This window comes from Dermacentor albipictus, chromosome 10 (assembly GCF_038994185.2).
Source record: "Dermacentor albipictus isolate Rhodes 1998 colony chromosome 10, USDA_Dalb.pri_finalv2, whole genome shotgun sequence".
Classification (NCBI taxonomy): Eukaryota; Metazoa; Arthropoda; class Arachnida; order Ixodida; family Ixodidae; genus Dermacentor; species Dermacentor albipictus.
Genome location: NC_091830.1, coordinates 49,162,213 through 49,182,410, shown reverse-complemented (window position 1 = coordinate 49,182,410; position 20,198 = coordinate 49,162,213). Strand labels below are relative to the sequence as shown.

General features: G+C 46.3%; 1 protein-coding gene across 4 annotated transcripts in view; it reads right to left on the bottom strand.

Moving 5' to 3' along the window:
• Positions 1 to 20,198, bottom strand: part of LOC139050713 (uncharacterized) — a 175,506-nt gene that overhangs the window by 21,216 nt on the left and 134,092 nt on the right. For 3 of the 4 annotated variants that reach the window (XM_070527355.1, XM_070527354.1, XM_070527356.1), the window contains one exon: positions 14,032 to 14,214. In XM_070527355.1, the coding sequence (XP_070383456.1) occupies positions 14,032 to 14,214 (183 nt within the window). Of the gene's footprint in view, positions 1 to 14,031; positions 14,582 to 20,198 lie in introns of those variants that run through there. The other variant, XM_070527353.1, reaches the window with a different exon arrangement.

The following is a 20,198-nucleotide window of genomic DNA, read 5'->3' as shown; positions in this document are numbered from 1 at the left end:
GGTTCTCCACTATCTCTCTCTTTGTTCCGCAAGAGCAAACGTATATGCAGACTGAAATAGTAAAAAAAGCAGTCACGAAAAAAAAACTGACATGCAATTATGCCGTGTAACTCCAAACTCCAGCCATCGACGCCAAACTTTTTACTGGACAGTGCCTATGATATCAATCTAACTTGCGACACTCCCACGCGACTGATCTGACTTGCTTTGAGAATTTCTCTTGCGAGCCGATTACAATATCTGTGAAGAATCCTAATGCTCTTAAAACCCGAGCCACCAGTCAAGCTGCTGGCAACGACTACATTATCTTTTTTTCCTTCTAATTTGCCTTCGTGCTCGTTTTGCCTCTTCGCGATGCATGCAACGTCGTCTTCGTCCGCTATAGAGAAGAGCTCGCTGCATTCTCAGGCATGTACAGTCGACCAAAAAAGTTTACGGATCAAGAGATCTGACAAAAAGCTGAATATTTCCTCAGTCTCAAAACACAGCCTGTTATTCCCATTTCCAGCCTTTTGTGGCATATGCGAACAATATTGTGATGCACAATTTTGCTGGCCGCGTTTAAAGGCTGCTTGTATATTTTGAATTTTCTGAAATCCCGTGGTCCGAAAACTTTTTTGGTCGACTGTACATGTACAGACGTGCTGAGAGGCCACCTTTCTTAGAGTCTTTATGACGCACGTGCAAACACTGGCAAGACGCTTAGGCTTCGCCTTTAAGAGTAGAACGTGGCAGCACTCGCGGGTCCCCGACTGGTTCTCACGTTTCCCGGCAACTGCAGCTTATGCCACCGTAATCTCTACCAGGAAACGCTTGCGGCGAACGCCATGCATGAAGGCGAGCTTGCTGCTTTCTTTCTCCTTCCCGCACGGAATGCGCCGCCGCTGCCGCGGAGGCGAGCGCCATCTGGTGGTGCTGCAAGGAACCCAGCGGCGCGCACCGATTGGTGTAAACGAGGTGCGCGTTGTGCTGCGATTGGTAGGAAATTTTCGGTCACGGTCAACGCCGCATCTTCTACGCAACGGTGCCCTTAAAGCTATCGCTATAAAAGCCCACAGGAATGGCCAAGCGCGAATGTTGCGCGATGGCTGAGCAGTTAGCGTGTCCGGACACGTGCACGTTGCCGCAGAGGATACGAGCTCGATCCCCAGTGACGTGGTGGGAAGTGTATTTTAATGCATTATATCAGGAGTGCCGAAGTGGAAAAGAAAGGCGTATGTGTGTGTGAGAGAGAAGTATGGGAAGCCTGTCACGTGGTATAGGTAGAGCGTGGAGAGTTCAGAACAGTATATATATATTGCAACTGACGGTGACCTACTCTGGCCCACCGCCAGCTGCACTTCCTTCCTCGATGAGTCAGGACGCGTCGAGTGAACTCCTGAACAACACTGTGCAACGCGGTGAGCGCGGTTTAAATCATGGATACGGGACTCCAAAGAAGTGGCAAGCAATGATAACGAATTCATCTCGCATTTACCTCTAAGTCGCCACTTATCTTTTTTTCTTCTTCAACAAATAATGAAGGCCAAGCCGAGGATGAACCTGACGAGCGCTGAGTTTGGGCCTAGCTGAGGAGGAATAGTTGGCAATGTTTAAGCGTTGCATTGAAGCTCGTGCAGATGGTGAGTCGTTGCTTTCGAATTTGCCTTATGTCCAGACACGCAGACGGATTCACTATAGATCGTTTCTTGAAACAGCAAAAATCGCTGCACAAAACGAATGCGCGCGCACGCCTACGTTTGCATTGTGAAGGAAAAAAAGACAATTTCTTTTTTAATGCAATAAACTGCACGCATATGAGAGCTTTGGTTCCGTATGGTTGGGAATCACGTACGTAACAAATATGTGCACCTGTCTGGAATAAATTCATCTGCTCAAAGCTAGTGGTTATGCATGTCCATTGGCGTGTCCAGACAAGTGCTATTTGGCTGCCGTTTCTTCTTTTTTTTATTTCATACTGCAGGTCATGTTACAGGTCCAAGCAGATTAGATACAGAAAGTGATAACATAGGTCCAACGCTAGCAAGTAAGAACAACTAAAAGACACACGCAGCGTCACAATGCGTTGTCACCAATTGTGTCGGGGAATTCCACTGTCTAATGATACGTGGAAAAAAATGGAAAATTGGAATGTGTCGGTGTGAGCAAAGTAAGGGGTTAGTGAACCAGGTTGGTGGCGACGCGTGCGGCGTGTAGTTAGAAACGATACATAGAGTGCAGGACCAAGCGCCAATTGGTTATTTTTATTAGCAAGGACAGAAATTCTCGACGCTTATTTTTTCTTCTTGCTTCAAGGGGTTGGATACTGCTATTTTTCATTAGCTCAGACGGGGAATCGGTTTCCTCTTCAGTGTCTTCGTCCAGTCTCGCTGCAGTTTCAATCATGAATGCCCATCTGCCACTGCGCTTACATGTTCCTGGAGACGGGGGGGTAGCCTGACGGCGAGAAAGAGTGAAACGGTACAAGAAGGCCCAGCTTCGAGCATTTAGCTATTCATACAGTGATAGAAAGATCACGCACTATTCCCTTCCAAAGCTGTGGTTAAGTTACCTTCAGTGGCAAATTGGCTCCAACCCATTTTTATTCTGTAGCAAATATCCTTTTCGTGACCTAGACGTCGCTTTTCCCTTTGGTTAACCGATAGCGAACACGGATAGGAGTGACCTGAAATGGGGTCTAACAAAGTAACGATCAACGTGGCCTTCGTTCCGCATTTCAGCTGCTTTGATAACGGGGTGTTGTCCCCTCCACTCGATGGTTAACACTACGTGAATCTCATGGCGTGTACGTCGCGACGAAAAGTTTTCACAACGAATTCAAAATAATTTTACTCATGAGTAGTCTGAGGTATCCTAAACAGCGACAAAGTTTGTTCTTCGCAATGTGTGTTATACGTGAATAACGGATGCTCAAGATAACTCAGTCCCTTCGTGCGCGCTCGGGTCCTTCGCAATGTGCCGACAAAGGCCGCCCATCGTAGGCGCCCCGTGGAACTGGCACTCCAGCTTTTCTTTCTTTGTTATTATAATGGGTGCATGAACATGAGCACGCTGTTCAATGTGTGCGACTGTCTACGTGCCATCGTGAGACTCACGCCTGCAGGTGGAAACAGCGCTGTCCTTGTTTCAAAAGGGCAGATGACTTCCATTTGTGGCTGCGTGTCCTAGATAACACTTATTTTTTTCTCTCTCTCTCTCTCTCTTTCCGGATCCTGTGACATGTCCTTGGTTCTCAGGCTCGCGGGCCATGCGCTGCTGCGTTGTAACGTGCGAGGTGCAATGATCCCAGCAGTTCGTGTCCCGCGTGTGCATGAAGTGCGTGGAGAACGGGGGTCCGTAGAGATACTCCACCGTAGATAAACACGCATTTATATATATGACAAGTTAGACTATCACATATATACTATTAAGTATATATATCATATATAACTATTAGGATAGAGTCAAGAGTCAAGTATTAAGTTATATATATCATATATAACTATTAAGATAGAGTCAAGAGTTCAACGGAATACCGTTTGGTCAGGTAAAAGCGTTGTTGAAAATGAAACGGGTCACTGACCAAGGTCGAAATAAAAATAAAACGACGTTATTAAGACAGTGTCTATTTAGTGCATGCGTGATAAAGTACGTTCTGTCGCGATGCAATGACCGTGGGCGTTTGTCGAGAGAGTATTATCTCTCACTTTCGTAGAGTTTGAGTGAAATATATGTTGTTTCGGCCGCTGCACTCGTGTACAGTTTTATTGAGTAGAACTTGTCTAGCTACATAGTTCTGAGGAATCCCGCAAGGGGGCGGGAGTAAATTGTCAGCCTGACCTGTATCTAGTGGCATACGCGTATCTATTTACAACCTCTCTGTCTATTTTTTTTCTATCTCTATATCTCTCTGTCATTACTATGTGAAAATGAGTAGCCATCGACAATACCAGGCGTGTAATCTTAATTTTATTTTTCAATCCAATAAAAAAAATGCGCACTGCGGTGTAGCTGGTGTGCGCGATCTGGCCGGCATCCAGCACGGCAACGGTAACGGGTAACGATGCGCCAGATATAAAAAAGGCTGCGTCACAAAATGTGGGACAGTGTTCGTAGAAGACAAGCCGAAATGCAGCGCTATGGGACGCGCTTCAGGTGGTGCGAGATACGCGAACGACTGTGGCATGCGGTTCCTTGCGACGCGATGACATCTGCGACCTCCCACATCAGCAATGCGCAACATACGGCGAGCCGAAAGACGTCACGTGCATTTTCGAAGCAAACTCGAACAGGTGTGCCTCGATCTAGCTTCGCGAAGCGCAGCCATGGTCCCATGAGGGCGATTCCCGCGCGAGCTCGGGTCGTGGCAGAACACGGCAGGAACCGGCGACTGATTCATCCTTCAATCCTCTGAGCCATGTACTTTGCGTGCATCTTCTTTCATTATACATGTCTCGTCGCAGTTTCCACTGTGGAGTGCCACTGGTACAGTAAAATGCTGCGCCTTGATCTGACCCGTCTGCTTCCGACTTAAATCCAGCAATGCAGGTGGAGCTGCGAATAGGATTCCAGTGTGGCAGCCACATAATAGATTCGAAAATACCGAGCACAGAGGTCCTTGCACAGCTTCCGGGGGAACACCTCTAGTCATCCATGGTTCCTGGTCATCGCATCTGAGACATATACTGATAAAGTCGGTCACGGTCGACAAGTGCGCCTTTTCTTTCACCTCCCACATTCTCGGCCTGACAGTAACTTTCCAATCACGTACATAATGTTTGAAAACGCCTTTGTTGGCATGTAAACATCACTGTTATCCTGACCAGGACATGCACGTACGTGGGCGTGTCATCCTGGCCGTTCTTGGTGAACAGCAACTCGCCCAGGATGCCTTCCTTTCTGTGGCCCGTGATGACGTCGACCGGAACGTGCACGTCGGCCTCGAACCTGTAGGGCTGCCGTCCATCCTCGACTCAGCATGGCTCTTATGCCTCAGCCTGTTCCCCGATAGCGTTGACAGTCGATGAACCATTCCACCAAACTGCACGTCTGCACGGAGGGCGCTGCACGTCTACTCGAGGTACACTCGTGACTCGTCCAGGGGGGAAGCAGGGGCCTCCACGTTGGGCACCAAACATGGGACCATCCGGATTTCAAACCAGTCACGTGGGCGCGGCCTGTAAGACCACGTTCTTATTTTTTGTCCTGCCACCGATGCTGCTACAACTCCGTACTTTAGCACAGCATCAAGTCATAAATCGCCAGCAGCGCCCAGGACTGAAAAGGCATGCCACAAACACAGTGGCTTTCTTCTGTGCAGGGCGCGTAGCCTGAACAAGTGGCTTTCTGTGGCAATGTGAAGCTCTGAGGAGGAAAAGGAACGAAAGGTAGTGAGGTCAACCAGACGCACATCCGGTTTGCTACCATACACGGGAAAGGCATATAAAAGATAAAAAGAAAGAAAAGAGAGGTACAGAAGAAGGTGCTCTCTATGAACGCGTGCAGTTGTCCATCACTTCATGCGTATAATCGGTCATTGAGGCCAGTCGTTTTCATGAATCCTAGTAATGCCCGCGTTGCTTTGTAAGTATGCGACATGTGGGGCCATGGTATAATAATGTTTGTCTTTCATAACGGTCTGCTGTGTAATCGGTTTAAGACACTCCGAAGAACGTCGCGTTCGATGTCATAAAGATTACAAAACACGCTCTGGATCATCTCTTGACACTTTCATAAGTCACAGATAGGTGTGTCGGACATTCCAACGAGGAATGAGTAGGCTTTCGTAGAAGCCACCACTAACCAGAGGCGGCACAGTAAGGTTGCCTCCCGGTTTGAGAAGTGTGATGGAATCTGCAGCTTCCATGTAGGTTCCAGCCAGTGGGGACGACAGCTCGAGAAAATCGGGGTGCTCCGCAAAGTTTCAGTCTCGGAGATTGTACTGTGAGTCACACCTGTATAATGTTTGCACGTCTGTATAGGCTGCACTGTAATTAAGGCGATGCCGCGTTCGAAGACAGGCCAGTACTTCGGCCGATCTTCACATTCTTTTCTCCGTGGATATCCACATGACGCGCCGAGTTACAAAGTTCAAGCGCTGATAACACGTAACACGACCTGCCTGCAGTTACATTTTCACCCATGATAAAGCACAGAAAAGGTGGAGCGAAACGGCAGAAGCCTGTCTGTCTTATCGAGTTTTTGCCGCTACATCCTATGGCTTTATATGAAAGTGAAAGCTCTATAGGCACAGCCCTAAATTCGTTTAGTGTAAGGTACTTAATTTTCGGACGGTGGGATCAACGACAGTGGTCTTCCGGTGTTTCGCTGACTATTTCAGTAGAGTGAAAAGTGTGAACAGTATTTTCGGCAAGATTGTCGTGGCTTACAAATGCCAGTGGCGCTGTACGTAATGCTTCGGCCATTTTTCATGGAGACGATAAAAAAAAAGAAATGTAAGCGAACGCTTCTTCATAAGAAACATGTCCTGGAATATTGCACAAGCTGCACCTCGTCGATCACTGTTAAATAACGTTTAGCCTCTCTGCGACGTGAAATGCCGGGCTTTGTTCTCACAGTGTAAACTCCCGTGTATGCCTTCAATCCATTGTCGTCGCTACGTCTGGGTTTCTGAGTTACATTGTAAAAAAAAAAACACGCCTCGAGACAGACGATCGAACGAACATGCCCGTCGTCTCATTCACTAGACTCTTATAGTTAGCCAAATTTCACTCAATGCAATGTGTCCGCCTGGCAAATGTGGCTGGCTAGTTGTACGTACATCAAAAATTAGCTTCGTGTTTGCCACTGCTTGGATAATTTATATTCCTTAGTGCATCGTTAACACATGTGTGAAGTGCAGGGCAGTCATTTTTTATGCAGCCGTAGAATTTATTATATTGCTGCTGCAAGATGGAAAATAAGCGAAACAGTGCCGATAGTACGCCGCAGGAACAATCAGTCACTGAAACTGCATCCCATTCATGGCGAAGTGTCTCGAGAGAAGTCTATCAGCCATCGGTCGGTTGACGTCACGTCGGCGGCGTGCCTTTGACGTAGAAAGTGCCTGGGCAATACACTCGATCCCTCTTCCTTGCGCCTCTTCGCACTTTCCGGTTTTCAACTTCACAGGGCCCCTTGAACAGCGGGTCGGACCCGTAGACTTATCGGCTACGGATAAGGAGGTTTCTACAGAGGCGAACGAGAGTACGCCGGTCATTATCAAGGACGGCGCGCCATTGATCTAACGTATCTGTCTGCGACTGGCTTCCCGCTGGCTCCCGCTGGCTCCCACCGGATTCGTCACAGTTCGGAAAACAGTCCCAACCACCGTTTATCTACACCACTCCCCCAATGGTGCAAACAAAATTTATCGGTCCTCGGGAACGTTTGTGTTGTCACTGTCCATCTCTCCCACACGTGAGCCGCCTTATCTGGGGGTGGTGGGAGAAAGGTGCAACGTTGTCAACAGACGCCGCGAGGAGGCTGAAAGCAAGGTTTCCAGCGTCGACGTGAAAAAAAAGAGGTCACGCGTCACTGGCAGCTGCGCTTGAGCTCGCTGAATAACAGATTTGTTTCTTTCCCGCGTGCGCAGAAAAATAAAGATAGACAGTAAATTCCCCAGTTCTACAACGTCAGCGTTTCGCTCGCGACAGAAGGATGGAGTTGGAGAATGCACTGGGACAGTAGCAGCCGGGGCGGTTTTCGAACTAGGACGGATGTAAGTGACGTGCGTGATGGGTTTCGGAAAGCGTGTACACTGTATGCTATATTCTCTGAAAAACAAAAAAATAAAGAAATGGGGACACACACACACACACACCTGCGAATAAGCGAAAACCCACGTGCCGCCGACGCGAGTATTGCGAGCGAAAAGAAAAAAAAAACGAGAACCGAAAGGCTCGATATTTTGCCAGTTATAGCCACATCAAGCCAACAGAAAATGACGGCAGGGTAAGCACAGGAAAAAGCTTACCTTCCTTTTTATTTGAAACGTGCACATACTAAACTGAGTGGAAATAAAATTGGACAAAAAGACAACTCGCTGTGGGCGGGAACCGAATCCACATCCTCTCCGATACGCGTGCGGTATGCTCTACCACTGATCTACCGCCGCGGCCATATGTATAGTACTCGCGCCCACATTCAAGGGTATGTCTGTACTATAAATACGGGCCTCGGAGTGTTAGCCAGCCCCATCAACGGCTATGGCGGCGGATGTGGAACTTCCGTTCAGCGACAGGCGTCCCGTAATATGGGAACTTTTAGGACAGGCAACTGGCCAGCAGACTTCGCTGTGCAATGAACGAGCAAAATAAGCTGAACGGAGTGGTTCGATATCTTGTTATTTACAGACAAATAGGGCCAACAGAAAATGAAGCCAGGGGAAGCTTAGGGGAGATCAACTGTTCCTTTTAATTAAAACGTGAACAAATATTGAGGTGCAGGAATAGGAAAGAAGACCAATAAACAACATGCCGTATAAGCGAGAGACGAATCCATACCCTATGCATTACGCAATCGGTACACTCTACCACTGACCTGCCGCGGCTGCCATTATCCCACCTACTTTATTGCGTAGCTCAAACGCACACATATCTGCACCTTTTCTCTTCCTTCTCTCTTGCCCTTCTCCCTTCCCCCAGCGTAGGGTAGCCAACCAGACTCTTGACTGGTTAACATCCTTGCCTTCCTATATTCCTCTCTCTCCCTCAAAAACGTGTGGAAAGTTGCGTTTACATCCACTTTTATTTTTTTACCTGCCCGACTATTCCTGCATTTCAATTAAATGCAACACTTAATGTCCCTAGTGCATTTCATGGCTTTACTGCCTGTTGGCTTCACGCGATTGTAACTCACAAGCATTCCGAGCTGGACGTGGCAATGGTTCGTTCACAGTTTCCACGTGCACGAAAACTGGCGAACGCAGCGTACGCACAACGCTGTTCATTTGAAACGACGTTGAAGCGGAAGAGCCGCATACTCGAGGCACTTTTTATGTCGTGACTTGACGTCAGTGAAGCCACAGCTGCCATGATCAAATGAGAGAGAGCTCGCAGTAAAAAGAGCTTCATATGGTTATCAGCGATGTTTTGGGCAAATGGACCGTACTTTCACGCTGTAGCAAAGCCTGCTAGATATCTAGCACAAGGCCTGGGCATTTTGATCCATTGCATAATGCTATATACCCAGCCCAGTGGCTATGGGGATAGGTATAGTAAGCCGCGGTGATTTCGACGTTACCGCTTTTCATTATAAAATATGAAGACGCCAAATAAACAGACACACACAAGAGAAGAGAACGGGACAGGGCGCCGCTCGCAACTGTCATACTTCAACTTCATATTTTATAATGAACAGCTACCAACTAGCCCAACAAGAAGTGCTTTTATTGGCTTTAGACACTCGCAAGATGCACTTTATAAAATTGCTGTGTATGTTTTGGCGTGCAGTCGCCGAGTGGCAAACATTTTGCTGCATTCATTTGCTTTTTTAACCTGATTTTTTGCAGTTCTTGCAAGAAGTTGAAATCCCGAATTACAGTTCTAGATGCTTCCCAAAATTGGCCTGATTTACTTTCCTCTGTTGAATGCAATAACTGAATTGCTTCAGATGTTGTCCAATGAGAGTTCATGTGTTCAGCGTGTATTAATCATTAGCAAATTGGAGTTGGCGCTGAGCCTCGGCTTTTTGCTCTCTCCCGAAGATTGCGCAGGTCACGCTTGAGCAGAATCTTTCATACTTTTGACAATGTCAATATGAATTTGCCCAGCTGTTTGCTTTACAAAGCAGTGAATTTCTTATTCGAGATACGCATTATACCTCGCTCTGCAAAGCTACTTGAACATAAGGTCAAAGGTGGATGGGTAGCATGCGCTTATGTCCTCTCTCTCAGGACGACATTAAGCTGGCTGCACTTGAGACCATTTCCTGGATCAAAGATGCTGGAACCAAGCCCCATTCGTCGCTGGCAAAGAAAAGTTGCTGACGCGCAAGTCCAGTTCATGAAAATATAGCAATAAAGTAGCTCTCAGTGCGCATTTGAAGCCCATGAAGTAGTTCTTGAAGCGCACCGACCTGAGTGACCACTTAGGGTCATCCTGTGCATCTTCCCGCAGGCACACTGCCTTTACTATTTGCTTCTTTCTGTTTCTCCTTTCCCTTACCTCCAGCGCAGGGTAGCACATCGGACGCTCATGTGGTTGACCTCTACTCACATTTCTTCTCCTTTCTTTCTCTCTTTCCTTCTGCTATCTACCCACAGCGTGCTAATAAAACATCAAATGATAGAACAAGCTATGAATCATCTGGCCTTCTCGAGATAAAAAAAGCAAAATTTCAATTAAACACCACTTTAATCTGCTCTGTTGAGCATGGAAAACAATTTACATCGAAATCGGGATTGTATCCGGAAACACGAAATATCCCCTATTGTTATACCTGCGTCGGTTGAGAACATAAACTGTAAACTGTCCATTTGCTTTACTGACTCGATCAACTGGTTGAGATGTCCTGATGCACTGGCTGAACAAGTTTTCCCGGACGAGCTATTACTTTGGCGTACAGTTAAGCGGAAATCGAAATGACAACAGCAATTTTCCAAGCAATATATAAGAGAGATTAACACTTCTGACAGTTTCAGGAAGCGACGTAACAGAAGCAGAAAAAAAAAACCGTGCTTAATAAACGTTCAAACTACAGCACAATTCTTTGGTCACGTTAGGAAACCTATTTACTAGAGCACGGGATGGCATAAAAATTGTAACAGAAAAGTAAGAAAATCGTATGCCAGGAAAAGGCATGAGAGCGTACTCGGATTGTGGCAAGTTGCCAACGTGTCACGACTTCGCGCACAACAGCAGTAACGAATGGCCATTGCTGAGGGCCTAAAACGCAGTGTCAGGGCGAGTGACATGTCTACAAATAGAGACCTGCGCATGCGCATGAACGTGGTAGTCATGCGGATCACATCCGAGAGACTACGTGCCAGGCGTGGAGATAAGCGCGAAACAGGTGTCAAGCGACAGCGGCGAATTGTTGTTGCCCGGGGCAGAACGTGTTCAAAGTGTAAAGACATTTAAAGCGGTGCAATGTTACTGTTCGTTGTGTTTTGAGAAAAAGAGGAGCACGACGTGTTTTCAGGCGGCTCGGGAATCTTGCTATGAGGGACCGCAATAGGTGTACGCCACGGGTTCCTCAAACTACTTGTTGTGTACTGGTACAGTCGGCATCAATAGTTTACGGAACACAGAATAATGTGCAAAAGCTGAATATTTTCGCAGCCTCGGCACGCGTAGCCTGGTTATTGGCACTTCTAACCCGTACTAGTCGCATGCGAACTGCGTAGCTTCTGTACACATTTACAGGCTACGGCTACGAAGTCTTCCGAAATTCGGTGCTTTTCTCTGGTTCTGCGGTCCGTAAACTTCCGACGCCGACTTCGCCTTATCTCGCCCTTTTGTTTATTGACAGAGACACTAAAGAAAAATAGATCGGTTGAGCTATATTGACATGCTACATTTCCAAAATACACAAAAAACAGCGTTGTCGGGAGAGAAAGCTTGATAAGTCCAACAAAACGTAAACTTGAAAACGAAAGACGGGGGCGACGCCGCATTGAACTTACGGCACTAACTCCTAGTGATGGCGTCGACTCGAGCCTATAGTTAAGTTTTTTTATACATAAGACAGGGCTGTGTTGTATTGCAGAGCAGCCGAAGACTGTAGTTGGCAAGTTTCGGTAAATTTTATTGTCCCAGACCAAGAGTGATTACATTGAAATTTGTGAAGTTACCCTGACATGCCAGTGCTGGGATCTTGGCCCGAAATTAGACAAAAAATGGGTACGTGGACATGATTTTCTTATCAAGTTAATCCATCTGTCTCCCGTGAAATCACAGGAGAATCGTCTATCAGTCTTAAATGATTTGTTTTTCTTCACTGTCCTTGAAGGTTTTGAGACCAGTAGCGAAATTGTCTGTTTGGTTGCCATCACTGAAATTTCACGCAGTGCGCGTTAATTACGACATGATGCGTACGGTGTTAGCGCGGGCAGTAACATTGCAAGGCCAACACCACTCACCTCAGATGCCACTATCGAGCAAAAGATACGCACTATATAATCGGCGTGGTCAGAAATATTAAACGGTCGCGACAAGCAGGTGCGGTAACCTGCGCCCATCGATTGCGTTATTCGACGCGGCCGCGACGAGCACCCACGGCCACACGATGCCTTTGAACCGACTGACGCACCGCGCGGACAGAACACAATGCAACTTTTCCCACAAGCAACTCCCACCTCTCTGCTCGCCTAAATACAGCGCGCAACATTTACAGCTCAAGTTGCGACTGTTTACAAAAAGCAGCAAGAAGGCGGCACGCGGAATGTGCTTGACTCAGCTGTGCGCAATGATATGTCGTGTATATATATATATATATATATATATATATATATATATATATATATATATATATATATATATATATATATATATATATATATATATATATATATATATATATATATTGGAGAAAAGAAGCTGGCTCCATTAGTGTATCATGCAAAATGAAAACCACGTACGTGGAAGCCCGATCCTTCGTCACACAGACACGCACTTTAAAGATCGCCCGTCTCGTAAAGCCCAAATATAATTGGCAGACATTACTTTCACAAGTAATCGAAAAGCATAAAAAGAATGCACAAAATGCGGCTTTGCGACTAATTACTTCAGGCACATCGCACATGGAACAAGTTTTGATGCACCATTTTTGAGATAAGCGCCGTCGCACTTGCGGTAAAAGGGCACCGTTGCATTAACTTGACAATGTTTCTTTAGGCGCTCAAGCAGAAAAGCCCAAACGCCAATATATTTCGTCGCACTTTTTGGGAACGCGTAGCGAGAAATAGACGTCACCCTCAGGATATCTGCCAAGTGGATACACCTTGCGAAGTTGCCTTGATACAGTTCGTAGAACGCAACATGGACCGTAACGCAATTAATAGTTTAAAAGTTTAATCCGCGATATTTTGGTAATCCGCAATAGTGCAAGACAGGAGTAATTGGAGATCGCAGAGAGAGGCCTTCGTCTTGGTAAAGGATTTAAAAGTAGGCTGACGACTATTTTGGTAATTAGTGGGACATGCATCTTATTTTGTCCGTGAAGGTTATGTCCGCCTCTCACACTATTCCAGCTCAAGGAGTAGAATTGTACTGATCTGACTCAGGCGAATTTTATTAATCCTGTAAACTGTGGAAAAAGCAAGAAGAAAAGGCCGGAAAAGCTATGTAGCAGCAAATGCGGAAGTGACAATATTTGTAACAAGATCATCAATATGACTCTGCGGTATAGACCAGCAAGAGGGTGTCGGCGGAAGCTGAGCCAGCACAGCACCTACTAAAAGAACTGCACACATGCACTTGCCCGCCGCATGCTCAAACATCCGCGCATAAATGCACGCACGCGCGCATACTCGTGAACACATAGTGGGAGTAAACATCCGAGTTCCGAGCAGCTTACTGACACCCTTCGAATGCGATCTCCAACCAACTCCTTTCACGAAAGGTGTGTCGACGCTGGGGAGTCAACATGACTCCCTTCGAAAGGGTGCCTGCATAAGTACACCGCGCATCCAAGTTTGATTTCGATGCGATGCACGAATGATTTTGTCGGTATACTGGAGACATCTGTAAGACAGTGCTCCACTGGTCACCTGCTAACCAGATTGACCGCTGGTTCGTTGGCGATGGTCACTCGTTTAAACACTCGCGGCGGCCGCATTTTGCTGGGAGGAAGCGAGGTAGCGAAAGAGGGGGTTGGAGGCAAAAACACTCGTGTACTTAGATGTAGGTCCATGTTCTCCTAGGAACCCGAGGTGGTTAAAAAAAAGAACATGAATCTCCTGGTAGGACTTGCGTCATTTGTCGAGGATGCCCTAAATGTTTCATACGACAATGTGAGTCGATTGAAGGACATTACGATGTTCAGAACAGATGTCTTGAGCAAGGCGAAAACGCGAACGCTATAATAATAATAAGCACCCTAAACACTCACCGTCATGGTATCATCGAAGCGTACCGTCTTCTTGGCCTTGTTCGCAGGCCTGGCTCCAGCCGCCGTGGCCGGCGATTTTCGCATTGACGATCGGATCACTAGCGTCTCCTCGGCCGTCGACCTGGAGCGTACGCCGAACACCAGCCCCAGCCTGCGCGCCACCTTGATCAGCCGCTGCCGAACCTGCATGGCCTCCGCACTGTCTAGGTGCTGCTGTCGCTTCTCCCTCTGTTCGCAGTTGCTCTCTCGCGTCAATTGACGCGACGACATCGTCGCCTTGGGCGCCAAGATAACGCGGTTCATGATAGCCCGCAGATAAGAAGATTACGACGCCCCTAGATTATTGTAGGCGAGAGAACGAGCGAACAACAGAAAGCGAAACAGCCCTCCTAGCGCGAGCCGATAGGCAGGCCTGTGTATAGTGCGACGGCGTTCGAACAAGTGTCGTCTGCTCCGCGATCGCGGCCCTGTTTACGAGCGCTAGGCCTATCGCTTGCTGCTCCGAGTCGCACGCGCTTTGAAGCTGTTGGGGTCGGAGCGGTGTGCGTTTTGTACCGCGCGCCTCGCAAGGACAGGTGCTCACCGACAGGTGGCGCCACAAACCGGCGCCGTTTCTCGTCACCTCGCTGCGCGCGCGGGCGTTGAACGCGCGTGTTCTGATTTAAGTTTGCGAATCGCGCAGGTTAACTGCGGAGCTCGAACACTGCGAACGATATCGGAAGTAAATCCCGCCAGCTGCGCCGGATGTTTGTGAGCTCCGTCGGTGCAGTTTTAGTACGCCTGTGAAAAGCGCGCCGCATGTAGTGTAGGTTCAATACGTCGCGTTTTTTTTACATACACATGTCTGATTTTTTCGAACGATTTGCGTCAAGAGCACAGCGACCCGGTCTTCATTTTTTATTGCTAGAGGAAATCTGAAAATGAAACGCTTGTCGGGATGTTTTTATGGCTTTCGCAGGATGTTGGGCGCCATCTGATCGCGGGAGGTGCTGTTTGAGCGCGGAGGTTGTATCTCGGCACGTGGCATCAACTTTAGCGCAACGGTAGTCGAGAAACCCATTGTATTTCGTACTCTGGCCACAAAGCGCACGTAGCATACAAGCTCAGTTCTGAGGAAGCTGTCAGCTTGGTACTGCAAATTTTCTTTCGCATTTATTTCTTTAATCCTTTTCCTTTTGTGAGCGTGCTGTGGCAACCGCACGCCATGCGTTTTTGAAAATATACATCTAGGCAATAAGTACGGTTTACAGTTCTTCACTTTACTGGCTCACCAACTTCGGTTCAGTTATTTTCCATGTGGAGATCACAAGGGCTCAGAAGTATGCGCATTAAAAAGAAGCTCATGATAACTGCATAACAAGCGACATAACAGACGTTCTCGCATTAAAGAAAGACTAGAGAACAGTAACCTAAGCGTTCAAATATATAACGATTATTTCGTACTACATCACTATTACTCAACCAAAAGCTAAAGCTAACTAGCCCAATTTAGAATTTAGACGAAACATCTCGCAGTTTTTACCACAGATTAAACTGCGCTCCAGTCATTAACATAGTCATTTCGCGAACATATTACGCACAAATAAAAAAATTCAGGTACAATTCTTCACGGACAAGCAAAATATAAAACGAATATGGGAATGCATCGCACACGCTGGTACGGTTTCACACTTGAAATGCTTCTTTTGATGGAATAGCTTAGGATGTACCGGAATAATCTGCCCAAAGAAGCTGTAAAACATTCGACTTAGGCGACTTTAGCGACTGCAATTCAATAAATTTTTATTTAATCACCTAGCTGGCCCCTCACGGAATGTCCCACAGAGAAATAAATAAATGAAAAATAAATCAAAGAATAAATAAAGTTTTATTAGTAAAATTACGCGTGTGCTGTAGCATAAAGTTGTATATTACAGTGAACGGAGCCTCGGTTGGCGATAAAAGACGCACAATACGAAAGACGAGTGCTGCCACCACGTTGAAGCTCCCGCACTAGTCTTCCGTGACGTCAGAAATTTCCAAGGCGTCTGCTCCGCTCCAGATAATCACTTATCGTTGCATTTTAGAGGAACCACTGACTGAACCTAACAAGCTTTTTTACAACTTTCCGCCCAGTAATAGTCGAACTGTACGAGAAAGTAGTGACGTCACCGGGAAATCGATGACTTCACGCTGGCTCGCTGGAGAAGTGCGTTTTGTGAGATAGTTCCCGAAAAAGAAGCGAGAGCTTTTGCCTTCATTTTCTTTACTCTTAAGCAGAACGTTACTGTCATATTCAGTGTGAAAGAATATTTAACCAGTATGAACTGATCCTCGGTTGCCTGAGAGAAAGAGAGAGGAAACGGTTTAATAAAGCGCAGATATTTCTGCAGGCGTATGTGTAATAACTTACATGCTGCTCTGCGTGGGGAAAGATCCTAGGAGAGGGTGTAAGAAAACATATAGACGTGAAGAAGGACGCAGAATATGTGGGCCTGGTTTTCACACATAAAATGAAGTTCGATGTTACACGCAAAACGAAGGCGATGTAAAAATGAAGTTCGGTCATTCTACCGTGCAGAAAGCATTTCCTAAACTTGTAAAGCAAGCCAATCTCCCAGAAGATAAGCGAGATAAAATTTTACGGCAGTCAAATGGGCAATATTTGTCAGGCACCATCTATGCCGAGAAGCACATCAGGTCCACTGCGTTGTCCCTGAAGGCAGCGTCAGGCTTTCATTTTTTTAATTCTCGTAGGGTTTCGATTTAGGGTTTAAATGATATAGGACACTGGAAAGAGAAAGAGAAGGAAACTGGAGCTCCAGTTGAGATTAGCGACTGTATTTCGACCGGTCACGCAATGTACAAAACAGATCAGGCTCTATTTATGGTGGCAAAAGGGTTGCCATGGGAACGGAAGTGGAGGGTAGGACATCAAAGGATTAGGCTGGCTGCTGAGACTATAGGGGGTCTGAAAGAAGAAGAAGAGAGAGAAAAACATATGTTAATCGAAGCCGCAGTTGTCCAGTCTGCTGTCTGCAGTGCGTGTGCTACTTCAGGTGAGGTGTTTGAGATGGCGTGAGGACGAGAAGAATACAAACAAAAGCAAAAAACTGTAGAAATAAGAAACAAGGAATAAAGAAAGAAATCCAGCCCATGTGTCTAAAAGAAGGCCAAATAATGTATATAGCGCCTGACTTGTGTAAGCACGACAGCAGGCTTGATTGGAGTATTTATTATGGATTGCGAACGTCTGCAACAAGGACATTAGGTCGCCGGCTCCTCCGCTACTATAGATTGTTGCATGAATAAAGAAGGCTGTTGAAGCATATGCAGCAGACATTGTCAGATCTTGACTGGTAGCTTACCAATATAATTAAAAAGAAAGTTGTACAATCAGTGCATTCTACGGGCACTAACATATGGGGCACAAACTTGGAGGTTGACAAGGAAGCTCGAGAACAACTAAGGAACCGCGCAAAGAGTGATGGAACGAAGAATGCTAGGCATAACGTTAACAGACAGGATGAGAGTGGTGTAGATTAGAGAGCAAACGGGGATAGCCGATTTTCTAATTAGCCGAATTCTAGTCGAATTCTAATAACCACCAGTTGGGCCGGTCATGTAATACATGGACTAGATAACCGGTGAATCATTAGGGTTGCAGAATTAGTGCCAAGAGAAGGGAAACGCAGTCGAGGACGTCAGAAGACTAGTTGGGGTGATGAAATTAAGAAATTCGCAGGCGCTAGAGGGAATCGGTTGGTGCAGGACAGGGGTAATTGGAGATCGCAGGTGGAGGCTTTCGTCCTGCACTGGACATAAAATAAGCTGATGATGATGACGACTAGTGATGTGCAGTGTTCGCGAACACAATGGAAGATGCTTTTCTGCAGTCCACAAATCAGACTACGAAAAATGTGATAGAGAATCTATATTTACCATTTATTTATTTACTTTTATTGATACAGACTGCTTCGAGTTCTTCTGCAAGCTGCCTTATACAGCAGCAAGTTCTTTTTGGCTTGGATTGAATCCTCGCTTCTGTCCTAGAGCTCCAGGATATCACTGGTTTGGGTTTGTATCGTATACTTGCTGGATACCACTGGGGGTAGCATTTGTCCTCATGTAACGTAAACATGATAATGACAATGGACATCCGGTTGAGGGTGAACAAATACGACACTAATAAAACAAATAGCTGCTATACAAACAGGTCCTATCCCTGCCAACGCGAAGGTGATTTCGGTTATCCGTGCGGTAGTTCTAAGCTTATGCTGTTTAGTTTATGCTCAACATGTCGACCAGTGATGACGACAATAGAAGAAAGCGACAGAACAAGACAGATGCACTGATTATCATGTGATATTCAGTAGTCGTGCATAAAAGACTGAACGGCACATTAACATGTCGCTTTCTATGTATTGCTCGGCTGGTTGCCGCAGAAACGATGAAAAAAAGAACGCGTTCAAAAAACCAGGTCACACGTGGCAAAGAATTGTGGTCTAACAGCTGTTACATTAGCGCATCTCTCTTGTTCGCATCACATATCCCACCGTCCGCGCAGTTCCCCATGTTGAGTTCTGTGCTATCGTCGCGTATAGCAGCCCGTCAGCCTAATGGCCGTCTGAGTACAAGGCACGTCCAATTCAAGCTGTTCATGGGTAGACGAATCGGTTCTGGCCAGCCGTTTTCGACCGCGGTGACTTGATCTGGGAAGCTTGAAAAAAATTGAGTGAACCGAAAGACTTGTTCGATGTAAGCATGTAGAATAAACATAAGAAATGAATTCACAAAGTTTTAACTTTAGAATACGGCGAAGAGATTTGAGAAATTTGGTGGTGAAGGGAGCACTATGGGAGAAGGATAAAAATTAGCCACTTCAGTATTCTTAAGTGATTTGAATGCGAAAGCATTATGACTTCTCTAATTCATTGGTTACGTCCACGATACGTGACGTCATACGTGTCCTTAGCAAATCTACCTTAATCCACTGTGTATAGTTCACGACGCACAAATGTGACCAACCTTAATCCCCTCTAATCCACCTTCATCCATTTCACCTCAATTCACTTTACTCCACCTTAAGTCACCTTAATCTAAGTTGTTCTAACTTTAATTCTGTATTACTACTGACGTCATAAAAAACGCCGATGACGTCACTCATGATGATGATTTTGTTACAACTCATTGGGGTAAACGCTGGCTTTTGTTCCTCAAGGGACATATAATGCTTTCATGTTAAAAGACACCAGGTGCTTTCCGGCCGCAGCGGCTGCACTTCGAAGGGGGCGAAATTGAAAAACAGCAGTGAACCATGCATCGAAATTAATCTGGCAACTCCCACTACGCGGGCCTCATTATCGTATCGGGGTTTTTTCACGTAAAACCCCAGAGTTTACATTTCATCGCGATAGCGATTGGACACTGCAGGTGCATTCCTGCCGTCGGCGTCGCCGGTAGGTTCCACGTAAAGCCCAAGCCATCTGCGACGAGGATAGAGTCTGCCACGCGCTGTGTTTTCGCGGCTTAGTTCGCGTTGATGCGAGGTGCAGCACGAAGGTCAATTCGCTCGCTTCTGCTGCCGCACTTCCTCACTCCAGCGTTTCGACAGAAAGTTGCCGCAGTCACCGAGTGAGATGTGTTCATGTAGGCTTGTGCGCGCGTGACACCATGCTTGTTAATTTAGTTAGTAAATGCATATGTTTACAAGTTTATACGGCCGATAAACCTTCCATCCTTACTTTATATAGCTGTCCACTAATTTGATATCGCAATCGATGCTTCGTCTTTCGGGCGAAACAGCGACTTTCTTTAAGGCCATGTCAGGAAGGTCGTTTCGCTTGGCCTCGATTTTAAAGTTCGGTTATTCTTTCGTTTGAAGAGATCATCTCTGCGGTTAACTCAAATGGATGTTTGCTGCACCGTGCCAGAATTCCTTATTTAGTGTTTTAAACTTGCATAATATATTTTGTACTTTTCGCATAATAATGAGTCATTCTTACAGTTACTCTTTTCATCTTAACGTGTACTTTCGCTTTTTCACATTAATTACTATGAGTACTGAAAGTTTATTTCTGGTTACCACGAAACATAATACATCCAACCCTTGGCCAATCTCCCAAAGGGAGTATGGCCCGTGTCTTTACTGGATAACGACCACGGTGCTCCTTTTCAACTGAAACTTA